The sequence below is a fragment of the Rhinatrema bivittatum genome, chromosome 11, assembly GCF_901001135.1.
Source record: "Rhinatrema bivittatum chromosome 11, aRhiBiv1.1, whole genome shotgun sequence".
Taxonomy (NCBI): Eukaryota; Metazoa; Chordata; class Amphibia; order Gymnophiona; family Rhinatrematidae; genus Rhinatrema; species Rhinatrema bivittatum.
In genome coordinates, this window is record NC_042625.1 from 102814103 (window position 1) to 102836940 (window position 22838).

Here is a 22838-nt window from a genome sequence, read left to right on the forward strand (position 1 = left end):
ATCCATAAAAAAAAAAACTTGTCTATATTGTATGCAGAAAAGTAAATTAGGACTTCTTCGTGTAAATTATACAATTTTAAAATGTGTGTGTCAAGGATATTAGTTTTACTAATTAGTCCACCAGTTTTTCCAGTCCTTTTCCAGATTATGGGACCCTCCTGGTTGTCAAGCTTGTCTCCCTCCGCTCGTTTACCCAGCCCTCCCGCCTGGCCAATAGCACATAATAAAAATTTAATATCACGTCAGATAATTAGCAGGTGTAAAAATATCAGAGTAAGTTGGCAAATGTTTGCACATAAGTATCTCTTAAAATAGCAACTTACATGCATTAAATGTTGGCCCCGCCCTGTCTTTACGCATGAGTATTTTCAACATCTATAAAATATGGAATATGTGAGCAGAGGCTACTTACGTGCATATGTGCTAACTTTTCCACTCGTGCATTTTTGAAAATTCACCTGTAAGGTTTCAGTTCTTCTCTGCAGGTTCTCTTCATTGTATGTGTGGTAACAACATGTCTGTGCCCCTGCTTGCGGATGCTGTGACTGTTTCTGGAGAAGAACGGGAAACAGCAGCGGTGAGGAAAATTCTGTGTCTGCATTTTTCACCTTTTCACTGTGCAGGCTGTTATTGGATGCATCCCCTCCAGCACTGTAGTCGATTCTACCAAACAGGGCTTACTGGGATTTATTTTGTTTTTTTGATCTGCCAGGTGCTTATGACCCAGACTTGCCGCTGTTGGAGCAGAATGCTGGGGACCTTGGTGTGACCCAGCATGGCATTTATGTTCTTAAACTTGGACCCATCTGCGGCCACACTAAAGGAGCTCCCTGTACTGAACTTTCGGGAGAATCCAAGCTACTGTGCCATCTTCTCCCACAAGCTAAAAAATGAAAGCAATTTATTAAAATGTCAATTCTGATTTAAATCTTCTTTGTAAAATCTGACAGGGTAGAAAGTATATTCAGATTGACTTTTAAAAAGGACATAAATGGCACAGAATATGTAATGACAGGGTGTGACTATGAGTAAAGCCTGAAATCTGTCACTGCTCGGCGCTCCTGCTGATTCTTACTTGGAAATTAAAATAGTTCTATTTCAGCCTTAACAGCGGCTAATGATTTGCTTGATTTTTGTCTTGATTTTTTTTTTCTTAGGTAATTTTTTTACATGGACTTGGAGATACTGGGTGAGTTTCATGAGAAAATAATCTTTCTTGGTGGGGTCATTCCTCTGTTAGTGAGGTTGCTGTATACACAACTGTTTTAGTTCAGTTTATTACTTGATTAAATCACAAATCTTACACATGTAAATCAATGCAATGTACAGATTGAAATTTTTAACAAACATAAAAGAACAGAAAAAATACCCTGAATTAAAAAAAGGAAATAACACAATCATAAATCGGCATGAAATAAAATAATAAACCAATTGAAGAATAAAAGAAAACTAAAAAAAAAAAAAAAAAATCTCAAAATCAGTAAAATAGACACAATACATACAAAAAAATAAACAGAAGATTGCAATATAAGATCCCTCAATCAACATAATGCAAGGGCCTTGAATATACAGTGCTAGTTGGGGAAAGATCTGACATGTCCCATTTTTCCCGTTGATAGCAGGGCTGAATTAGCCATGCTGTCATGGGATCTGTCCATCAGGCCCGGTAGGTGGAGCTTATGTAGTAGAATACAGAGCTTTGCTCTGTGTGCCTGCACGTGCCTTCCCGCGCAGCAGAACAGGTTCTCATCAGTCTGTTCTTTCTGCACGCGGGCCTTAGGAGTTCTCCTCAGCGAACAAATATTTTTTCTCAAAATGTCAAAAAAGTTAGATCTGAGGCCGTCGGGCTTCAAGTCCTGTTCATGCGGTAAAATCATGTCCAGAACCGATGGACATGATTTTTGTTATCAGTGCCTAGGCGCCGAGCATGACCAGGCCGTATGTCCCCTCGGGCTAGAAGGCAGAGAGCGGCAAAGATCCAGCAGCTCCAGATCACAGCAGGAGGACAGTATGCTCCCCCCTCAGGTGCCCATTCTTCGCCGGGGCCTAGGAAGATCAAGGCCCCGAAGGTAAGACAGGCAGCCTCAGTGGAGCCGTCACAATCCCGGCACGGGGGCATGGTAGTAGGGACGCATTGCCGAAAACCTGCGTCATCTACCGCCCAAGCAGACTTCCCCCCGCCGAATTAGATGTTGGCTGGAGCGAATAAAGCGCCGGAAAAGCGCCAGATGAGGTGCGAGGCGCACGGGGAGTACAAGAAGTGCTGGGAATGGCGCAGCGAATGCCGGGGGCGACACAGCAGATGTCGGAGGACGCACAAATCACACTGCCCAGGACACAGGATACCACGGAGAGGCCGAGTACCGCGTTGGGAACGACGCAGGCAGCGGAAAAAAGGGTGCGAGAGGCGTTGGAAGCCTCATAGAGCGCCGAAGTCTACCTCAGGGGCGTCGACATTGAAAGTGTCGCATGGATCGTCAGCAGAGACGCATGGGCCGTCAAAGGTATACGAAGCGTTAGGGACAACGCAGAAGTCGTCCTGATCGATGCAAGGTGCGTCGAGGGCATCTAAAGAAGGGGCCCAGATCACATAGCGGGGCTAGATCAGTGCAGGACCCACTGCAGTCGACTCACAAAACACACAAAGCGAAGCACAAACCGTCGGAAGTGTCGCAAAAGGTCTGGGAAGGACAACGACCAGATTCTCGGCGGCAAGAATCTTATTTTCCTAGTCGAGATCGACACAGCTCCCACAAATCCTCTCGCGCTTCCAGTTCAACGGGATGAGATACGTCTCCAGACCCTTCCAGTTACGGTCAAACCCCCTTTACTAATACACATCATTCGGAGGACGACTATATTAAAATTCATTCACACACTTCTTCAGAATCGTCGTTCGCATCGGGGGTGTTCTCAAATCTTTCTTCGGTATCACCTCGCAGATGTTCAGAAGACATTTTGCAAGAACCACTGGTTAAGAGACAGAAGATTCCCCAGGACTTACATCCGCAGGAACATCCATTGCAAGGTGCAGATGCACTTATCCTGAAGGCAGCTTTGCCTCCTCAAAGGTTGGAGATAAAAAGGAAACCACAGATGCCACCTCAAAAGAAGGAAGCATTCTCTCACCTGTCCTTGGCACTATCGGAGGTTTTTTGAAGTGATGCAATCAACTTTTCAATTACCACATTCCCCATCGGACAATGGTAGTGACTCTCCACAAGAATCCTCTCCAGCCTCCCCGGAGAAGGTTACCCCAATGCCTACAGGTCACCGCTGCATGTGGACCCAACACCAGCCCCCACAAGACCCATCATGTTCAGAGTAGTTAAATCACAAGCAAATTGTGATAAATTGCAGGAAGACCTTGTGAGACTGGAAAATTGGGCATCCAAATGGCAGATGAAATTTAATGTGGATAAGTGCAAGGTGATGCATATAGGGAAAAATAACCCATGCTATAATTACACAATGTTGGGTTCCATATTAGGTGCTACAACCCAAGAAAGAGATCTAGGTGTCATAGTGGATAACATATTGAAATCGTCGGTTCAGTGTGCTGCGGCAGTCAAAAAAGCAAACAGAATGTTGGGAATTATTAGAAAGGGAATGGTGAATAAAACGGAAAATGTCATAATGCCTCTGTATCGCTCCATGGTGAGACCGCACCTTGAATACTGTGTACAATTCTGGTCGCCGTATCTCAAAAAAGATATAATTGCGATGGAGAAGGTACAGAGAAGGGCTACCAAAATAAGGGGAATGGAACAACTTCCCTACGAGGAAAGACTAAAGAGGTTAGGACTTTTCAGCTTGGAGAAGAGACGACTGAGGGGGGATATGATAGAGGTGTTTAAAATCATGAGAGGTCTGGAACGGGTAGATATGAATCTGTTATTTACTCTTTTGGATAGTAGAAAGACTAGGGGGCACTCCATGAAGTTAGCATGGGGCACATTTAAAACTAATCGGAGAAAGTTCTTTTTTACTCAACGCACAATTAAACTCTGGAATTTGTTACCAGAGGATGTGGTCAGTGCAGTTAGTATAGCTGTGTTTAAAAAAGGATTGGATAAGTTCTTGGAGGAGAAGTCCATTACCTACTATTAAGTTCACTTAGAGAATAGCCACTGACATTAGCAGTGGTAACATGGAATAGACTTAGTTTTTGGGTACTTGCCAGGTTCTTATGGCCTGGATTGGCCACTGTTGGAAACAGGATGCTGGGCTTGATGGACCCTTGGTCTGACCCAGTATGGCATTTTCTTATGTTCTTATGTTCATCTTCTTTGGGAGACCCGGATTCACCACAATCCTCTCATACTTCAACGGGATACCCATCTGATCCTCCAGAGGATCCTCCCGAACCATACTCCCCCACCGGAGGATCTCTCGTACCCCAGATTTCTAGAGAAAGTGGGATCTGTTTAAATCTCGAAATACAAAAGACCCCTGACCCCTGAGTGGCTACGTTAGATCTGCTCAAGATTTTCGATGCTCCAGCTGAGCCTACGTCCTTGCCTCCGCACAGGGTCTTAGACTCCGTTCTTGAGAAGACGTGGGAGACTCCATTTTCCATCACTCCCGTGGCTAGGATAACTGATTTGAAATTCCGAATGCAGCAGTCTCCTTTTTACTCGGTACCACAACTGCCACACTCGTCAGTAGTCATGGAATCAGCTGTGCAACGGGCCAAAAAGCCCAGATTACATGCATCAGTTCCCCCGGGTAGAGAGCAAAAATTGCTAGATGAGTTTGCAAGAAAATCGTTTCAGGGGGCTATGTTATCGGCAAGAATCCAACAACATCAATTCTACATTGTTCAATATTTATTTGAATGTCTTCAAACGTTAAAAGTACAAAGAAGATATTGGTCCAGAATTTTAATCATCAAACAAGGTAAAGTTTATTGAAACTTCAATATGGCAACTCCATTGCTCCAAGATGATAAAGGCAAATTATTCTTTCAGGGTCCCCCGACACGGACCCCGTGTTTCGCCCGAAGGCTGCGTCGGGAGGGACAAAATTATTAATTATTAATTTTATCCCTCCCGACACAGCCTTCGGGCGAAACACGGGGTCCGTGTCGGGGGACCCTGAAAGAATAATTTGCCTTTATCATCTTGGATCAATGGAGTTGCCATATTGAAGTTTCAATAAACTTTACCTTGTTTGATGATTAAAATTCTGGACCAATAACTTCTTTGCACTCCTTTTGGATTTGATATTGTGTTTAATGGAGTGCTATTCTCGCTCCTCTTCCTGTGTATTTGGATACAAATGTTAAAGACCAGGATCCCGATAATGGATGCTTCTGATCTCCATCTCCAATAACCCATTCAAGACATGGAAGAGGGCGTTTGCTACCTCCTGCATACAATCTACGAAGGGTTTGAGGCTTCCTTTCGCATTTCAGCCTCCGCAATCACAGCCCGTAGGTTAGTGTGGCTTCGTTCCAGCGCGATACGTGAAGCCGTGCACACCAAGCTGGCAAATTTACCCTGTAAGGGAGACAGTCTCTTCGGAGATAAATTCCAGGAGATGGTGGCCAAGATAAAGGATGTGGCGGTGCAATCGCTCACGCAACTGACCAATTATCACCCACAGCGGAAGTACTTCCAAACTATCCGTAAATAACCGTATCAGCGCAGGCCATTCAGACAGTATACTTTGTACCGTCCAACGACTTATGCCTGCAGCAACAGCAGCAAAACAGATGGGGGAGACCACGGGGTCAGGGCCAACAATCGGCTTCATCCAGTAAGACGCAGTCCTCTTTTTAGTTCTAAAGCCACCCCCACTGCAATTGCACCCACCAGGCACAATCTCATCTCGACTGCCAGAATGGAACAAAATAACAACAGATCAGTGGGTTTTGGAAGTCGTAGACAAGGGATACCAATTGCAATTTTCAACGACTCCACAACTCCCTCACTTACCAGGTCGGATTATACACAACCTCAACCCCAATTATTGAAAGAGATCCGATCCCTTCACCACCACCGGCCAATTCGTCTCATTCCATTTCATGTCAGACAGAAGTTTTTATTCCCCATATTTCCTCATTCCCAAGAAATCTGGTGGCCAGAGGCTGATCCTGGACCTCAAGGAGTTGAACAAACACCTACACCAGAGCTTTCCAAACTTTTCATGTTGGTGACACACTTTTTAGACAAATATGATTTCATGACAGTAATTCAGTCTACTAGCAAACCAGAGGTTAAAGGTTAAGCGAACGAAATGTATTTCGACAATTTATGTATGCTTCCTTAAATATATACATACATAAAATGTTTCACGACACAACCTATCTTGTGAAAACCTTTCATTTATATTAAAAATGTATAATATTCCAAGATTAATGTTATTGTTATAATTTATGAGTAACAATAATAAAACAAAGTTATTGTGTTATTCAATTAACCTCTTTAATGAGATGTACGAGCTTGATGGGATAAACACAGCTTTTGAATATTTGGTGTTAATATAAAAAAAGAGTCCAAAAGCTGGCCAGTTTTACACTATAAAATTATTTGATAGCCTCATTCAACTAATTCTATATGGCTATGAGAATGAAGTCTGAAATATATAGGAAGGGACAGAATGTCAATATAAATCCTGCACCTCCAGTTCTGTAACTCTGTGCATCCACTGAAATTCCCCCAAACAATGGAGCTTGGATGTTTCCCTTACAGCTCATCATACTAAAAGATATTTTCAAATTCTGGTGTCACCTCACAGTAACAGCAGCACAAACACCTTCCACTGCCAGGCACATTGGGGCGGATTTTAAAAGCCCTGCTCGCGTAAATCCGCCCGGATTTACGCGAGCAGGGCCTTGCGCGCCGGCGCACCTATTTTCCATAGGCCTGCCGGCGCGCGCAGAGCCCCGGGACTAGCGTAAGTCCCGGGGTTTTTTGTCGGGGGCGGGGCCGATCGTGGCGTTTTGGGGGCGGGACGTGGCATTTCGGGGGCGGGCCCGGGGGCGTGGTTTCGGCCCGGGGTGGTCCGGGGGCTTGGCCGCGCCCTCCGGAACCGCCCCCGGGTTGCGTCTCGGCGCGCGTGGATTTACATCTCCCTCCGGGAGGCGTAAATCCCTGGACAAAGGTAGGGGGGGGTTTTAGATAGGGCCGGGGGGGTGGGTTAGGTAGAGGAAGGGAGGGGAAGGTGAGGGGAGGGCGAAAGAGAGTTCCCTCCGAGGCCGCTCCGATTTCGGAGCGGCCTCGGAGGGAACGGAGGCAGGCTGCGTGGCTCGGCGCGCGCCGGCTGCCCAAAATCGGCAGCCTTGCGCGCTACGATCCTGGATTTTAGCAGATACGCGCGGCTACACGCGTATCTACTAAAATCCAGCGTACTTTTGTTTGCGACTGGTGCGCCAACAAAAGTATGCGAACGTGCATTTTTTAAAAATCTACCCCATTGTGAACTAACATACCCAGCAAAAAAGACACTCAAATTCTATACTGCAATCCCAACGTAACATAATAGTAATAACACCAAGGACTCAAACAACAATAACCCTACCTGTGAAAAAGCAAGGGAAAATATTACACTGGGTCCTAGAATACCAATACTCCACCTACTGAGGAAACAAAACAAATCAGATTGCTATAGATCCCTATGCTAGCAGAATCTCTCATCATAGTCACACACACAGAGCAGAGACAGACCCGCACCAAATACAGAATACAAAATAAAGGAGCACAAATTAGACAAAAACTGAAATGGAAACCCCAAGAAGCCAGACTCTGTGTATTAACAATGGAAAAACAGAACCACCATTCCTCATAAAACAAATAAAATCAAGAAACATAAAGCATCAGTTATATTAGTAAAACCATACTAATAAAAGAATATTTTAAAACTACTGATAAATAGAATTTCTATTAATTAAAATCATATACATTTTTTACAATTTCCCAAACACCAATAAAATATTTAAAAACAGCACATATATCAAATAACACCCAATAATTAAAACTAATAAGGATTTTAAAAAGCCCCTGCTGTCCATAGGTGGGAGCTCTTGATTTCCAGTCACCCTGATACTGTCGAGGATTAGGAGGTTATCCTCGCTCTCTCACACAGACTCACATGTCCATTCTCTCTCACACATACACTGTCACATACATACATACATATTCATGCTCTTATACCCACCATAACTTCTCGCTCTTACAGACACTGACACACTCTCAGGCTCTAAGACACTCTCTCCCCCTCCACCCCCCCCCCACACACACACAAACTCTTACTTCCCTGGATTTTCTCATACACACTCATGCTCTCACTTTCACTGGCTCCCTCACATACACACAAACACATCCAGGCAAGCTCCCAATCATTCTCACACACACTGACCCCCCAGGCATCTCACACACACATACACCACATACAGGCAGGCACCTATTCTCACACATACAAACCCCAGGAAGATACCCATTCATACACATGCACACACTAAAGGCAGACCCCCTCTCTTTCTTTTGCCAGCAACCTCTGAGTCTCTCTCATTCCTCTGCTGCCATTGTCACTGCTGCTGCATGGCTATTGGGGAGGCACTGATTGCTGCTATTGGCACTGAAGCCCATTCTGCTGCCCTCCTCTGTGAGGGCCCCGTGGGTTTCCAGTTCCTCCATGCTGCTCTTGTACATTGTGAGATCCGCATAGAGAAAGTGCTACTCTTGCACATTACCAAAGATTACATGTGCCAATCAGTAAAAAGTAATTTTTTTTTTTTTTTACCTTTGCTGTCTGATCAGTGGGCTCTGGTAGAATTTGACCTGTGATGCGGAGACACACACTATATCAAGTACAACTAGTACAAAAAGCCTTCTCTGTATTAAATACTGATGAAGTTCTTGAGAAAAAGATTAAAGTGTTATCTGAGAAGAGAGAAGAAACCCAATGCATACAGAAATTCCAGATCAGTAACCAAAGGAAAAAGCTCATTGCGATGGATGACTCTGTCATCAGAGGCACTAATCCTTTCCTTTGCACAATCGCAAAGGGAAATGGTGAAGTGAATTACAAAACTCACCTAAAGTCACAAAAAGAGTCCAGGAAAAGCAGTAAACTGAATGAGAAAAGCTGGAAAGCTATGAGCACAAATGCTCGTAGTTTGGGCAATAAAATCCCAGATATGCAAGCCCTAATGGTGGAGGCGGACTTGGACATTGTTGCTGTCACGGAGACATGGTTCACGGAATCTCATGATTGGGATACAGCCAAACCGGGCTACAACTTGTTAAGGAAGGTCAGAGGGAATAGGCAAGGGGGAAGAGTGGCTCTTTATGTCAGAAACAATATCCAAGCATCTGAGCTGCAAGGAAGATGGGGCAATGAAGAAGCACTATGGGTCGACCTAAAAAAAGATGATGGGGCATCCATTTATATTGGAGTGGTTTACAGGCCTCCAAATCAAAAGGAAGAGCTTGACAAGAGATATGGTTGAAGACCTCCAAAAGATGGGAAAGAAGGGAGAAGTGATGATCGTTGGAGACTTTAGTCTGCCAGATGTAGACTGGAGAATCCCTTCTGCTGAGTCTAACAATAGTAGAGAAATAGTGGATGCCCTGCAAGGGGCTTTTATTCAAACAAAGGGTAATGGAACCCACGAGAGAGGGAGCTATACTCGATTTAGTGCTCACTAATGGAGATAATGTCTTTGATGTCCAAGTGGGCGCCCACCTCAGCACAAGTGATCATCAAACGGTATGGTTTCATATCGAACAAAGGCTACGTAGAAGAAGCTCGAAGACCCGAGTTTTGCAGTTCAAAAACACTGACTTTGAGGAAATGGGGAAGTACCTGGAGGAAGAACTAAAAGGCTGGGAGAATAAGAGAGATGTGGATCAACAGTGGACCAAACTAAAAAGAGCAATTACCAAGGCAACTAATCTATATGTTAGAAAAGTAAAGAAAAGCAAAAGAAAAATGAAACCTATATGGTTCTCAAAGGAAGTGTCTGACAAAATAAAAGCTAAAAGAACAGCATTCAAGAAATATAAAGGATCCCAAAGGGAGGAGCACAAAGAAGAATATCTGGTACAACTGAGGGATATGAAGAAAGTAATCAAGATGGCAAAAAGGCAAGTGGAAGAAAGGATTTCCAAAGAGGTAAGGAGAAGGTGACAAAACATTTTTCAGATACATCAGAGAAAGGAGAAAAGTTCAAAGTGGTATAGTGAAATTGAAAGGTGAAAAGGATCAATATGTAGAGAGAGACGAAGAAATGGCAGAAATACTAAACATAAGAACATAAGAAATTGCCATGCTGGGACAGACCAAGGGTCCATCAAGCCCAGCATCCTGTTTCCAACAGAGGCCAAAAACCAGGCCACAAGAACCTGGCAATTACCCAAACACTAGGAAGAACCCATGCTACTGATGCAATTAATAGCAGTGGCTATTCCCTAAGTATAATTGATTAATAACCATTAATGGACTTCTCCTCCAAGAACTTATCCAAACCTTTTTTGAACCCAGCTACACTAACTGCACTAACTACCTTCTCTGGCAACAGTGTTCACTAAAGAGGACCCAGGTGAAGGACCGTCACTAGTTAACAAGAAACTGGAGGGGAGTGGAGTAGATGTTACTCCGTTTACAGTGGAGAATGTGTGGGAAGAGCTGGGAAAACTGAAAGTGGACAAAGCCATAGGGCCTGACGAGGTTCATCCCAGGATACTGAGGGAGCTCAGAGATGAGCTGGCGGGTCTGCTGCGTGACCTGTTCAATAGATCAACAGAAACGAGAGTGGTGCCGAGTGATTGGAGAAGAGCGGTGGTGGTCCCGCTTCACAAGAGTGGGAGCAGAGAGGAGGCTGGAAACTACAGGCCGATTAGTCTCACCTCAGTGGTGGGTAAAGTGATGGAGTCGATGCTGAAAGAGAGAATAGTGAACTATCTACAGTCTGAAGAATTGCTGGACCAAAGGCAGCATGAATTCACCAGGGGAAGATCCTGTCAGACAAATCTGATTGACTTTTTCGACTGGGTGACTAGGGAATTGGGTCAAGGAAGAGTGCTCAATGTCATCTACTTGGATTTCAGCAAGGCTTTTGATACGGTCCCGCACAGGAGGCTGGTGAATAAAATGAGAAGCTTAGGAGTGAGTGCCGAGGTGGTGGCCTGGATTGTAAACTGGTTGACGGACAGACGACCATGTGTGATGGTAAATGGAACTTATTCTGAAGAGAGAGTGGTATTAAGTGGAGTGCCGCAAGGATCGGTGTTGGGACCGATCCTGTTCAATATCTATGTGAGCGACATAGCGACGAGATAGAAGGTAAGGTTTGTCTGTTTGCGGATGACACTAAGATCTGCAACAGAGTGGACACGCCGGAAGGAGTGGAGAGAATGAAACGGGATTTAAGGAAGCTGGAAGAATGGTCGAAAATATGGCAGCTGAGATTCAATGCCAAGAAGTGCAAAGTCATGCATATGGGGTGTGGAAATCCGAAAGAACTGTATTCGATGGGGGGTGAAGGCCTGATGTCTATGGAGCAGGAGAGAGACCTAGGGGTGATAGTGTCTAATGATCTGAAGTCGGCGAAACAATGTGACAAGACAATAGCTAAAGCCAGAAGAATGCTGGGCTGCATAGAGAGGAATATCAAGTAAGAAAAGGGAAGTGATTATCCCCTTTTACAGGTCCTTGGTGAGGCCTCACCTGGAGTACTGTGCTCAGTTCTGGAGTCCGTATCTACGAAGGGACAGAGACAAGATGGAAGCGGTACAGAGAAGGGTGACCAAAAAGGTGGAGGGCCTTCATCGAATGTCTTATGAGGAGAGATTGAAGAATCTAAATATGTACACCCTGGAGGAAAGGAGGAGCAGAGGTGATATGATACAGGCTTTCAGATACTTGGAAGGTTGTAATGATCCAAAGATAACGAAAAACCTTTTCCGTCGGAAAAAAATCAGTAGAACCAGGGGTCACGATTTGAAACTCCAGGGAGGAAGATTCAGAACCAATATCAGGAAGTATTTCTTCACGGAGAGGGTGGTGGATGCCTGGAATACCCTTCCGGAGGAAGTGGTGAAGTCCAGAACTGTGAAGGACTTCAAAGGGGCGTGGGATAACACTGTGGATCCATAAAGTATAGAGGATGTGTATGAAGAGTGGGTGGCTCATGGGAATGACAGCTACTACCGGAGATAATATCCTTATTCACTAAACATACACAGGTAATGCGACTCCAACATTGCTCTAAGCTTCAACGGCAAGAGGAAATGGGGGGGGGGGGGGAAAAGGATTTCCATTCACATAAAAGCAGGGAGTAGCTTGCTTGTTACAGCGGATACTACTCCAAAACAAATAAGCCTGATACTTCACTTTCAATGCATATCCAGCATAGCTCTCTGCTTCAATGGCATGGGGGAATGAAGAAAAGTGGATCTATATACAGACAACAACCAACAAGGACTGAATTACATAGTCGGGGTAAACAAGCATGGGTATAGCTTGCTTATTGCGGCGGTTACTATCCCTAACTAATTAAGCTAGATATTTCACTTAGTTGCAGTTCTAGCACTGCTCTCTACATTATTGAAGGGGGGGAAGGGAAATAGAACCAAAAAGGTTACAAAGGGCCAAGAGTAACAGAGAAAAAAAAAGTGCAAAAGCTTGCTGGGCAGACTGGATGAGCTGTTGGTCTTCTTCTGCTGTCATTTCTATGTTTCTATACAGTCATTCATACACAGTCTCTGTCTTGCACAGGCTGTCATTGTCACATGCTGTCTCTCTCTCTCTCTCACACACACACACACACACACACACACACACACACAGCCTCTCACATGCTGTCTCTGCAAATATTCAGGTCCTCACTCTCACACACAGTCTCTCAACTCATCTCATACACACACACACAGAGTCTCTCAACTCATCTCATACACACACTCTACGGGCCCTCAGCCTCTCTCTTGACTCTGGGCCTCTTCTTCATGTGTCGCTGCAGGATGGGCTCTGCAGCGGCCCTGATCTACTCGGGCCGTTCTGCGGCGGCGGCCCTCCTACCGGGCCTCCTCCTCTTCTCAGCCCACTGCAACAATGCTGCTCCTCTTCTGCACGCGGCTGATGCTCCTCTTTCTTACTGCCTATGCGACTCCGGCAACATTTTTCTTCCGAGGTAGGAAGGAGGAGGAGCACCTGCACGTTTAGATGCGACCTTTTTCTGCGGGCCGTGGTGACGTGAGCTCCACCATGGCCCTGCCAATCTTCCTGCTGTGTGTCTCCGGCACACAGCTCAGCACAGCGATACTTTACTGCTCAGCCGCCAGTAGGATGAGGTCCACCAGCAGCCGCATTGGCTCCCCCTGACCTCTCCTCAGTATACCACTTGCTCCACCCCGTCACGTGCATCTGGCTTGCGCGGCACACTGCAGGCGACACACTAAAGTGTCGCGACACACACTTTAGAAAGCTCTGACCTACACAAAGAGAAATTCAAGATGGTATCTTTAAAAAATATCTTACCATTCCTTCAACCCAATGATTGGTTGTGTTCCATAGATCTGAAGGATGCGTACACGCACATATCTATCCACTCCTCTTCGTGGCGGTACCTGTCATTCAAGTACCGGGACTTCCACTACCAATATCAGGTGCTCCCCTTCGGGCTGTCGGCAGCCCCCAGAGTGTTCACAAAATCATGGCAGTGGTGGTGGCCCCCTATGGAAACTGGGCATTCGTATCTTTCCATATCTGGATGATTGGCTCTTGGTAGCATCTAGCCCAGAGATACTCCGGGAACTGAATCAAACCATTCAGTGTTTGGATCGTTTGGGACTGATAGTCAACTATACCAAGTCGACACTTATACCCACACAAGTCCTACAATTCATCGGAGCTTGCCTGAACACCCGACAGTCCAGGGCCTTCTTACCAAGGGACAGAGCGGTGGAGATGCGCCACCTCTTGCGTTCCCTTCGTCACACTCCGAACCATATGGCATGCCAAGTCCTCACAGTCCTGGGACATATGGCAGCGGTCATATTCACTGTGCCAAATACAAGACTGCACATGCGACGTCTACAGTGGGGCTTAAAACGACAATGGACACAGCATTCACAACCACTGTGCAACAGGTTGACCCTCACCTCCAAGATGAAGAGGGATATAGACTGGTGGCTCCAAAAGAAAACACTCACCAAGGGAGCATTATTCAATCCACCATCACAAACATCCTACTTACCACCGATGCCTCTCACAAGGGCTGGGGAGCGTACTTGGACCAGTTACAAACACAGGGTTTATGATCCCCCAAGGAGCAAAATCTTCAGATCAATCTTTTAGTACTCCGAGCGATAAAGCTTGCACTACATACATTCTTGCCTCCCCTCCGAGGCCATCGAGTAATGGTATACACCGACAACCAGGTGGCGATGTTCTACATAAACAAACAAGGAGGGTCAGGTTCTTGGACCTTTATGCAAGAAAGCGATTCATATTCTGGAACATGCTCATCGCAACTGCATCACAATCCAGGCATCCTACCTGCCTGGAGTGGTCAACACTCGGGCAGACAAATTAAGCAGGGTCTTTCACCCGCATGAATGGGTGTTAAATCAGGAAGTGGCACATACCATATTCAACATGTGGGGATGGCCAACAATCGACCTCTTCGCAACAGAACACAACGCTCAAGTTCCTCGCTTCTGCTCGCTTTGGAACAGACACCGGAGAGTAGCACAAGATGCGTTCCTAATCCCATGGACGTAACCCTTGATGTATGCATTCCCTCCAATCCCTCTCATCACAAAAACGATCCAAAAGTGTATCCAGGATGCAGCACATCTCATTCTCATAGCACCAGCGTGGCCGAGACAACCCTGGTACACATATCTTCTTCATCTGTCAACAGAAGACCCCATCATGTTACCAAACTGGGTAGACCACCTAGCTCAAGAGGGAGGAACCCTTCTTCACCTGATGCATGCCTCCCTTCACTTGACAGCATGGAGGCTGAACAGCTCTTATTGTCAGAAGCCACTATTTCATTAGAAGCGCAGCAAATCCTACAATCAAGGAAACCATCTACGCGTAGAAGCTACAGCTTTAAATGGAAAAGATACTCAGCCTGGTGTGCCTCCAGGGGCTTAACCCATTGGACTGTTCACCGGAATTGTTGTTAGACTATCTTCATACATTGTATCTTGCAGGTCTAGCAACGTCATCGATTAGAGTCCACCTCAGCGCTATTGCTGCTTATCATAGATCTCATCGGGGCCAACCAATCTCGATTCACCCAATTGTGTCATGGTTCCTCAGAGGGATTCTTCATTTACGTCCTCCAGTGACTAAACCTTCTAATCCCTGGAATCTCAATGTCGTTCTGGAACAACTCATGTTGCCTCCATTCGAACCAATCGAGGAAATTCATATCAAATACCTAACCTGGAAAGTGATATTCCTGGTTGCGATAACCTCTGCTCGCAGAGTAAGTGAGCTACAAGCATTGGTTCATTATGAACCTTATCTTCAGTTCTATCATGGCAAAGTTGTACTTTGAACTCATCCTTCCTTTCTCCCGAAGGTGGTTTCAGTTTCATTTGAACCAGTCCATAGAACTACCCATTTTCTTTCCCAAACCTCATCGAAATGATCGAGAGAGACTATTTCATACCTTGGACTGTAAAAGAGCGTTGGCGTATTACAAATCACGGAAACACTCTCTATCCAGACCATCACAACTATTCCTCTTTTAACCCTAATATACCGAACCTTCCAGTTGCTAAGCGAACAATCTCCAGTTGGATTGCGCAGTGCATTCAATTCTGTTACCAGAAGAGAAAGGCACCTTTGGTTTCTACTCCAAATGCCCACCAGGTACGAGCAATGGTGACCTCCATAGCGCATCTTCGCCATGTACCACTAGTGGATATTTGTAAGGCAGCTACGTGGTTGTCTTTACATACTTTCACATCACATTATTGCTTAGATCAACAAACACGAGACGACACCAAAGTAGGGACAGCTGTCTTGCACTCTCTGATCTCTTAGTTTTCCATGGGGACTATCCACCACTTAGATCACGCAAAAAAACCCCCCAAAAACAAAGGAGGATGTTTCATTGCTGTAATAGATACAAGGTCTATCCAATGCGTGATCAGGAGCTTGGGACTCCCATGACAGCATGGCTAATTCAGCCCTGCTATCAACTGGGAAAAAGCAAGTTTGCTTACCGTAAACGGTGTTTCCGTAGATAGCAGGATGAATTAGCCATGCGGACCCTCCCACCTCCCTGGCTAGTCCAAAAACATAGTTTTCTGCTTAATCACAGACTGAAGAGAACCTGTTCTGCTGCGCGAGAAGGCATGCGCAGGCGCACAGAGCAAAACTCTGTATTCTGCTACATAAGCTCTGCCTACCGGGCCTGATGGACAGATCCCATGACAGCATGGCTAATTCATCCTGCTATCTACGGAAACACCGTTTACGGTAAGCAAACTTGCGTTTATTCCTAAGTGTTATGAAACCCTGCCCGCGGAGCTAATCCCCGCGAGCAGGCCCTGCTCACCATGCTGTTCTTCTTCACCCGACGCGGCATGGACGCCGCTGAAGTCGGGCCTTGCCGTGCGGCTGGAGTCGCTGACTTAATTTCTTCTTGTGGCCCGGAGGTTGCCTTGGCACGCCCTCTTCACCGCGGCTGGAGCCGCGGACTTCTCTGTTGTCCATTACGGCACGGAGCTGCTGCTGCTGCCATCACCTTCCTCCTCTGGGGCTGCAGGCCGCATTCCCAGGCTCAATTGGCGGCTGGAGCCGCCCCCGGGGCCTCCTGCAGTGGCTGGAGCCGCTGCCATCTTCGGGGCTCGCCTCCAGGCTCAGCCCTGCATCTACGGTGTCGACGTCGGTGCAGGCCACTGTCCGCGGTCCTGCACAAGCTCCTGCTGCCTGCCTCTAAGTGCGTGGCCGCGCCTCTCTGCTGCATTTAAAGGGCCAGCCACAGGAAGTGTTGCTGGCCCCACCTATGGATGGACTTCCTGCTTGAGCCCTATATAAGGGCTGCTCCGTCACTTCAGTTTTGCCTTGCATTGGAGTTACTTCACTCTGGAGGTTCCTGCCTGCCAGAGCTCCGTCAGGTCTTCTTCGTGGAGCTCCTCTTCGTTTCTTCATGTCATGTCAAGTCAAGTCTTCGTGCCTGAGGTCCTCGTCCAGGTGTCCTGGTGTTTCGCCTCCTGGTGTCCTGCCCTTTTTGGTGTTCGCTTCAGCTCTCCTGAGCCTATCTGGTCCTGTCAGGCCGTGCTCTCTCAGATGACGTCTTTCCCGAGGGTGGAGTGGCCTACAGGTGGAATTCGTTCCTGTGCTCCTGAGCTGTCATGTCCTGCCAGCCTTTGTGGTGCTTCGGACGAAATCTGGCTCCGTCGTCGGAGTCCCACCTCGACTGGACTCTTCCCTGCGCTTGTCCCGCTCTCTGCGTGGTCCGTGACCAGCCTCCTCGGGCTGTGTAGGGTGCGCAGTGAGACAGGGTGGTCCGTGACCGGCCCATTGGGTCCACCCGTGAAGGTGGGCTGTGTAGGGCTCCCTGAGCAACAGTGCCAATGTCCTTCCGCCCAGCTTCTCGTCTCTTCTGGATTTCAAGTTCCTCATCTCGTCCTGGATGCCGTTGCATCAGTCTTGGTGTCATGTCTTCGCTTCAGCGTCTTGTTCCTGATGTCGTCGCATCGACCATTGGTCCGTGATATCTTCGCATCAGCTTGGTGTCATGTCTTCGTCTGCGATGCCGTAGCATCGACCTTGGTGTCATGTCTTCATGTCAAGGCCCATCTGCCCTCGTCCTGAGGCCAGGCCTGCTGCTCCATGCCGATCTAAGCGGCAGGTCCGAAAGGGCTCGGAATGGTCGGAGGACCATTCAACTTCCAACATCATCATGTTGTTGGCCTTGGGAGCTTGCAGGCCTGGCAGAGGGTAAGACCGTCTGGTGTCGGGCTGAGGCCCAAGGGCACACTAAACACCCCATTACGTAACACTAAGCACCGATATACGAGGTAGTGCTGCACTTTAACCATCAAGTAAACTACGAGAAGTGCAGAAGAATACACTGTTGATCCAAAGTTCTGTTATCAAAGAATTTTTTAATAGCATGGCAACTCCACTGTTAAATATAATATTCCCATTCAAGTCAAGGTGTACCTCTATACAGAGAGACAATTATTTTCTAACTGTGCTGTCCCTCTCGACGCAGCCACCTTGGCGAAACACGGGTCCTTGTCGGGAGACCCTGGACTCGAATGGGAATATTTATATTTAACAGTGGAGTTGCCATACTATTAAAAATTCTTTGATAACAGAACTTTGGATCAACAGAGTATTCTTATCTATTTTATTCCTAACCACAATAGAGTGATAAAATTGGTACAGTGAGATATAACTTCAAAGAAACTATCCAAACTGTCAGGGGAGAATCATTTCCTGACAGTTGAAAAGCTATGGTTAACTCCTGACAATTTTGGATAGTTTCTTATTTATTTATTTATTTATTTATTTAAGGTTTTTTTATACCGGCATTCATGAACTCGTTCACATCATGTCGGTTTACAGAAAACAGGGGTGCGGATAATACAACCAAAAAACATAAATAACGTGATGAAGAGAAGCAGTTACAATTAACAAGGGCTAATGAACTGGGAATGTAAGAAATAGAAAGAGATAGAGGAGAATAATTATATACAAAAGTTCAATATAAATATGGAGTCTCATATGTACAGTCTCTGAGTAGAGAGTTTGTTTATGGTGATATTAGGTAGAGTTCGAGAAGGCTTGTCTGAAAAGCCATGTCTTGAGTCTTTTCCTAAAGGTTAGGAGACATGGTTCGTTTCTGAGTTCTGGAGGGATGGAATTCCATAACTGTGGGCCTGCGGTGGAAAGGGCTCGGTCTCTTAAGGTGCTGTGATTAGTGGTTTTCGTGGGTGGAACAATGAGGCATCCTCTGTAGGCTTCCCTGGTCGGTCTTGTGGATTTGTGGAAGCGGGGAGGAATTTGTAGATCGATTGTGGTATGTTGGTGAATGATTTGTATATCAAGGTGATGGATTTATAAATGACTCTGAAATGAATTGGTAACCAGTGGAGGTCTTGTAGCACTGGGGAGATATGGTCTCTTTTCTTAGTGTTTGTCAGTAGTCGGGCTGCTGCGTTTTGGACCATTTGGAGCGGTTTTGTGTATGAGGAGGGGAGGCCAAGTAAAGTGGAGCAGCAGTAGTCCAATTTTGAGAAAATGAGGGCTTGGAGGATGGTTCTGAAGTCTTTGGCATGGAAGAGTGGTCTTATCCTTTTTAAAACTTGCAGTTTATAGAAACAGTCTTTGGTGGTTTTATTGATGTGGGCTTTGAAGTTTAGTTTATTGTCGATTAGCACACCTAGATCTCTTACATGAGTGGTTTGTAGGTTGTTTGGCAGAGAGGTTGTGAGATTGTTGTCAGGAGTTATGAGTAATACTTCAGTTTTGGCGGAGTTTAGTACCAGATTGAGGCTGTTGAGGAGGTTTTTGATTTCTAGGTGACAGGATTCCCAGTATTCAAGGGTTTTTGAGTATGATTCTTTGATGGGGATCAGGATCTGGATGTCATCTGCATAGAGAAAGTGTATTAACTTGAGGTTGATGAGGAGTTGACATAGTGGTAGGAGGTAAATATTAAAGAGTGTAGGGGATAAAGAGGAACCTTGTGGGACTCCGATGGTCGAGTCGAGTCTTTTGAAGTTATATCTCCCGGTAGGCCAGATTGACGAATTAAAGCGTAGCAAATCACCTGGACCGGATGGTATACATCCTAGGGTTCTGATGGAACTCAAAAATGAAATTTCAGATCTGTTGGGTTACAAATTTTATCATTAAAATCATCCATTATACCTGAAGACTGGATGGTGGCCAATGTAACCCCAATATTTAAAAAGGGCTCCAGGGGTGATCCGGGAAACTATAGACCAGTGAGCCTGATTTCAGTGCCGGGAAAAGTAGTGGAAACTATTCTAAAGATCAAAATCACAGAGCATATAGAAAGACATGGTTTAATGGAACAGAGTCAACATGGATTTACCCAAGGGAAGTCTTGCCTCACAAATCTTTTGTACAATGTATATATTGTATACATGTATATAATTAACTTCTTCTATCTCTCTTTATTTCCTCCACCCCAGTTCAACAGCCCTTGTTTAATTGTAACTGCATCTCTTCATCACATTTATTTATGTTCATTGTTGTATTCATTGCACCCCTGTTTTTATGTAAACCGACATGATGTGAATGCTTCATGAATGCCGGTATAAAAAAACCTTAAATAAATAAATCTGCTTCATTTTTTTGAAGGGGTTAATAAACATGTGGATAAAGGTGAGCCAGTAGATGTAGTGTATTTGGATTTTCAGAAGGCATTTGACAAAGTCCCTAATGAGACTTCTAAGAAAATTAAAAAGTCATGAGTTTAGGAGGCAATGTCCTTTCGTGGATTACAAACTGGTTAAAAGACAGGAAACAGAGTAGGATTAAATGGTCAATTTTCTCAGTGGAAAAGGGTAAACAGTGGAGTGCCTCAGGGATCTGTACTCGGCCCGGTGCTTTTCTATAGATGGATATATATATAGATATATCTACCTTATAAATGGCCTGTGACCGACGGCCCGCAAATGCGCAGTAGAGACCAGCTCTACCGCGCATGTGCGGGCGAGCACGTCGCTCTGAGGCAGCTTCAGAAAGAAAAAAAAAATGGCGGTGTCCAGTGGCAGCAGCGGGCGGCGGCGGCGGTACCGGCAGCGGGCGGTACCGGCGGTAGCGAGCGGCGGCGGTAGCGACGGCGGTAGCGGCGACGGCAGCGAGGGAGGGAGAAGAGAGAGAGAGGGAGGGACGGACTGAGTGGGAGGGACGGACTGAGTGGGAGGGACGGACTGAGTGGGAGGGACGGACTGAGTGGGAGGGAGTGACTGAGTGAGAGGGAGGGACTGAGTGGGAGGGAGGGATTGAGTGAGGGGGAGGGACTGAGTGAGAGGGAGGGAGTGGGACTGAGTGAGAGGGAGAGGGGGGACTGAGGGAGGGAGTGGGACTGGGAGAGAGAGGGAGGGAGTGGGACTGAGGGAGAGTGAGTGGGACTGAGTGAGTGAGAGGGAGGGGGGAGGGAGTGACTGAGTGGGAGGGAGGGATTGAGTGAGGGGGAGGGACTGAGGGAGGGAGTGGGACTGAGGGAGAGAGGGAGGGAGTGGGACTGAGGGAGAGGACGGAGGGAGTGGGGACTGAGTGAGAGTGAGTGGGACTGAGTGAGTGAGAGGGAGAGAGGGGGGAGGGAGTGAGTGAGACTGAGTGGGAGGGAGGGACTGAGTGATAGGAGAGGGAGGGTGGGGAGGAGTGGGTGAGGGAGGGGGTGGTGAAGAGTGAGGGGAGAGAGAAAGAGGGGGAGGTGAGAGACAGAGGGATGTAGCCCGTTTTAACGGGCTTAACGGCTTGTATATATATATATGATCTGGAAAGGAATACGACGAGTGAGGTTATCAAATTTGCAGATACAAAATTTTTCAGAGTAGTTAAATCACAAGCGGATTGTGATACATTACAGGAGGACCTTGCAAGACTGGAAAATTGGGCATCCAGATAGCAGATGAAATTTCATATGGACAAGTGCAAGGTGTTGCATAAAGGGAAAAATAACCCTTGCTGTAGTTACATGATGTTAGGTTCCATATTAGGAAAAAGATCCAGGCGTCATAGTGGATAATACTTTAAAATTGTCGGCTCAGTGTGCTGCAGCAGTCAAAAGAGCAAACAGAATGTTAGGAATTATTAGGAAGGGAATGGTTAACCAAACAGAAAATGTAATAATGCCTTTGTAATGCTCCATGGTGAGACCGCATCTTGAATTCTGTGTACAATTCTGGTTTCTGTGTCTCAAAAAAGATATAGTTGCAATGGAGAAGGTACAGAGAAGGGCGACCAAAATGATAAAGGGGATGGAACAACTCCCTTATGAGGAAAGGCTGAAGAGGTTAGGGCTGTTCAGCTTGGAGAAGAGACGGCTGAGGGGGGATATGATAGAGGTCTTTAAGATCATGAGGGGTCTTGAACGAGTAGATGTGAATCTGTTGTTTACACTTTCGCATAATAGAAGGACTAGGGGGCATTCCATGAAGTTAGCAAGTAACACATTTAAAACTAATCAGAGAAAGTTCTTTTTCACTCAACGCACAATTAAACTCTGGAATTTGTTGCCAGAGGATGTAGTTAGTGTAACTGGATTTAAAAAAGGTTTGGATAAGTTCTTGGAGGAGACAAGTCCATTAACTGCTATTAGTCAAGTTGACTTATGGAGTGGCCTCTGCTATTACTGACATCAGTGGCATGGGATGATCTTGGTGTTTGGGTAATTGCCAGGTTCTTGTGGCCTGGATTGGCCACTGTTGGAAACAGGATGCTGGGCTTGATGGACCCTTGGTCTGACCCAGCAATTTCTTATGTTCTTATGTAAGTGCACATTTTATTCACAACATGAATGACTGACTGATTATAACTATTAGCACATAGCGGGCCTCTTTTCAAACACAGCATAAGAGGAATATCACAAGAATAAGATTGGGTTCACTGGTAACATCCCCAGTGCCCATGTGAAAACTGTATACTACAGCAATCCTAATAACATCCCAATCTCCCTTCCCTCCCACAATTAACCCTACCTTCCTGCAGATGAATAGTCAAAATTCAGAGGCTATTAAACTACCAAGTCTATATTAAAGACAGGGAGGTGGCTGGCAGAATCTGCTCAGCCTCTCCCTAATCAAAAAAAAAAAAAAAAGCCCCACAATCCCCCAAGGCCCCAACTATTCCAAACTATAACTTGTGTCCCAAGTAATCCC

The 22838-nt window shown here is 46.0% G+C and overlaps 1 protein-coding gene across 4 annotated transcripts in view; it reads left to right on the forward strand.

Moving 5' to 3' along the window:
- The window catches only part of LYPLA2 (lysophospholipase 2), a 134961-nt gene that overhangs the window by 57020 nt on the left and 55103 nt on the right, over positions 1-22838 (forward strand). For 3 of the 4 annotated variants that reach the window (XM_029619617.1, XM_029619618.1, XM_029619620.1), the window contains 2 exons: positions 486-577; positions 1158-1189. In XM_029619617.1, coding sequence (XP_029475477.1) covers positions 486-577; positions 1158-1189 — 124 coding nt within the window. Of the gene's footprint in view, positions 1-472; positions 578-1157; positions 1190-22838 lie in introns of all 4 variants that reach the window. The other variant, XM_029619619.1, reaches the window with a different exon arrangement.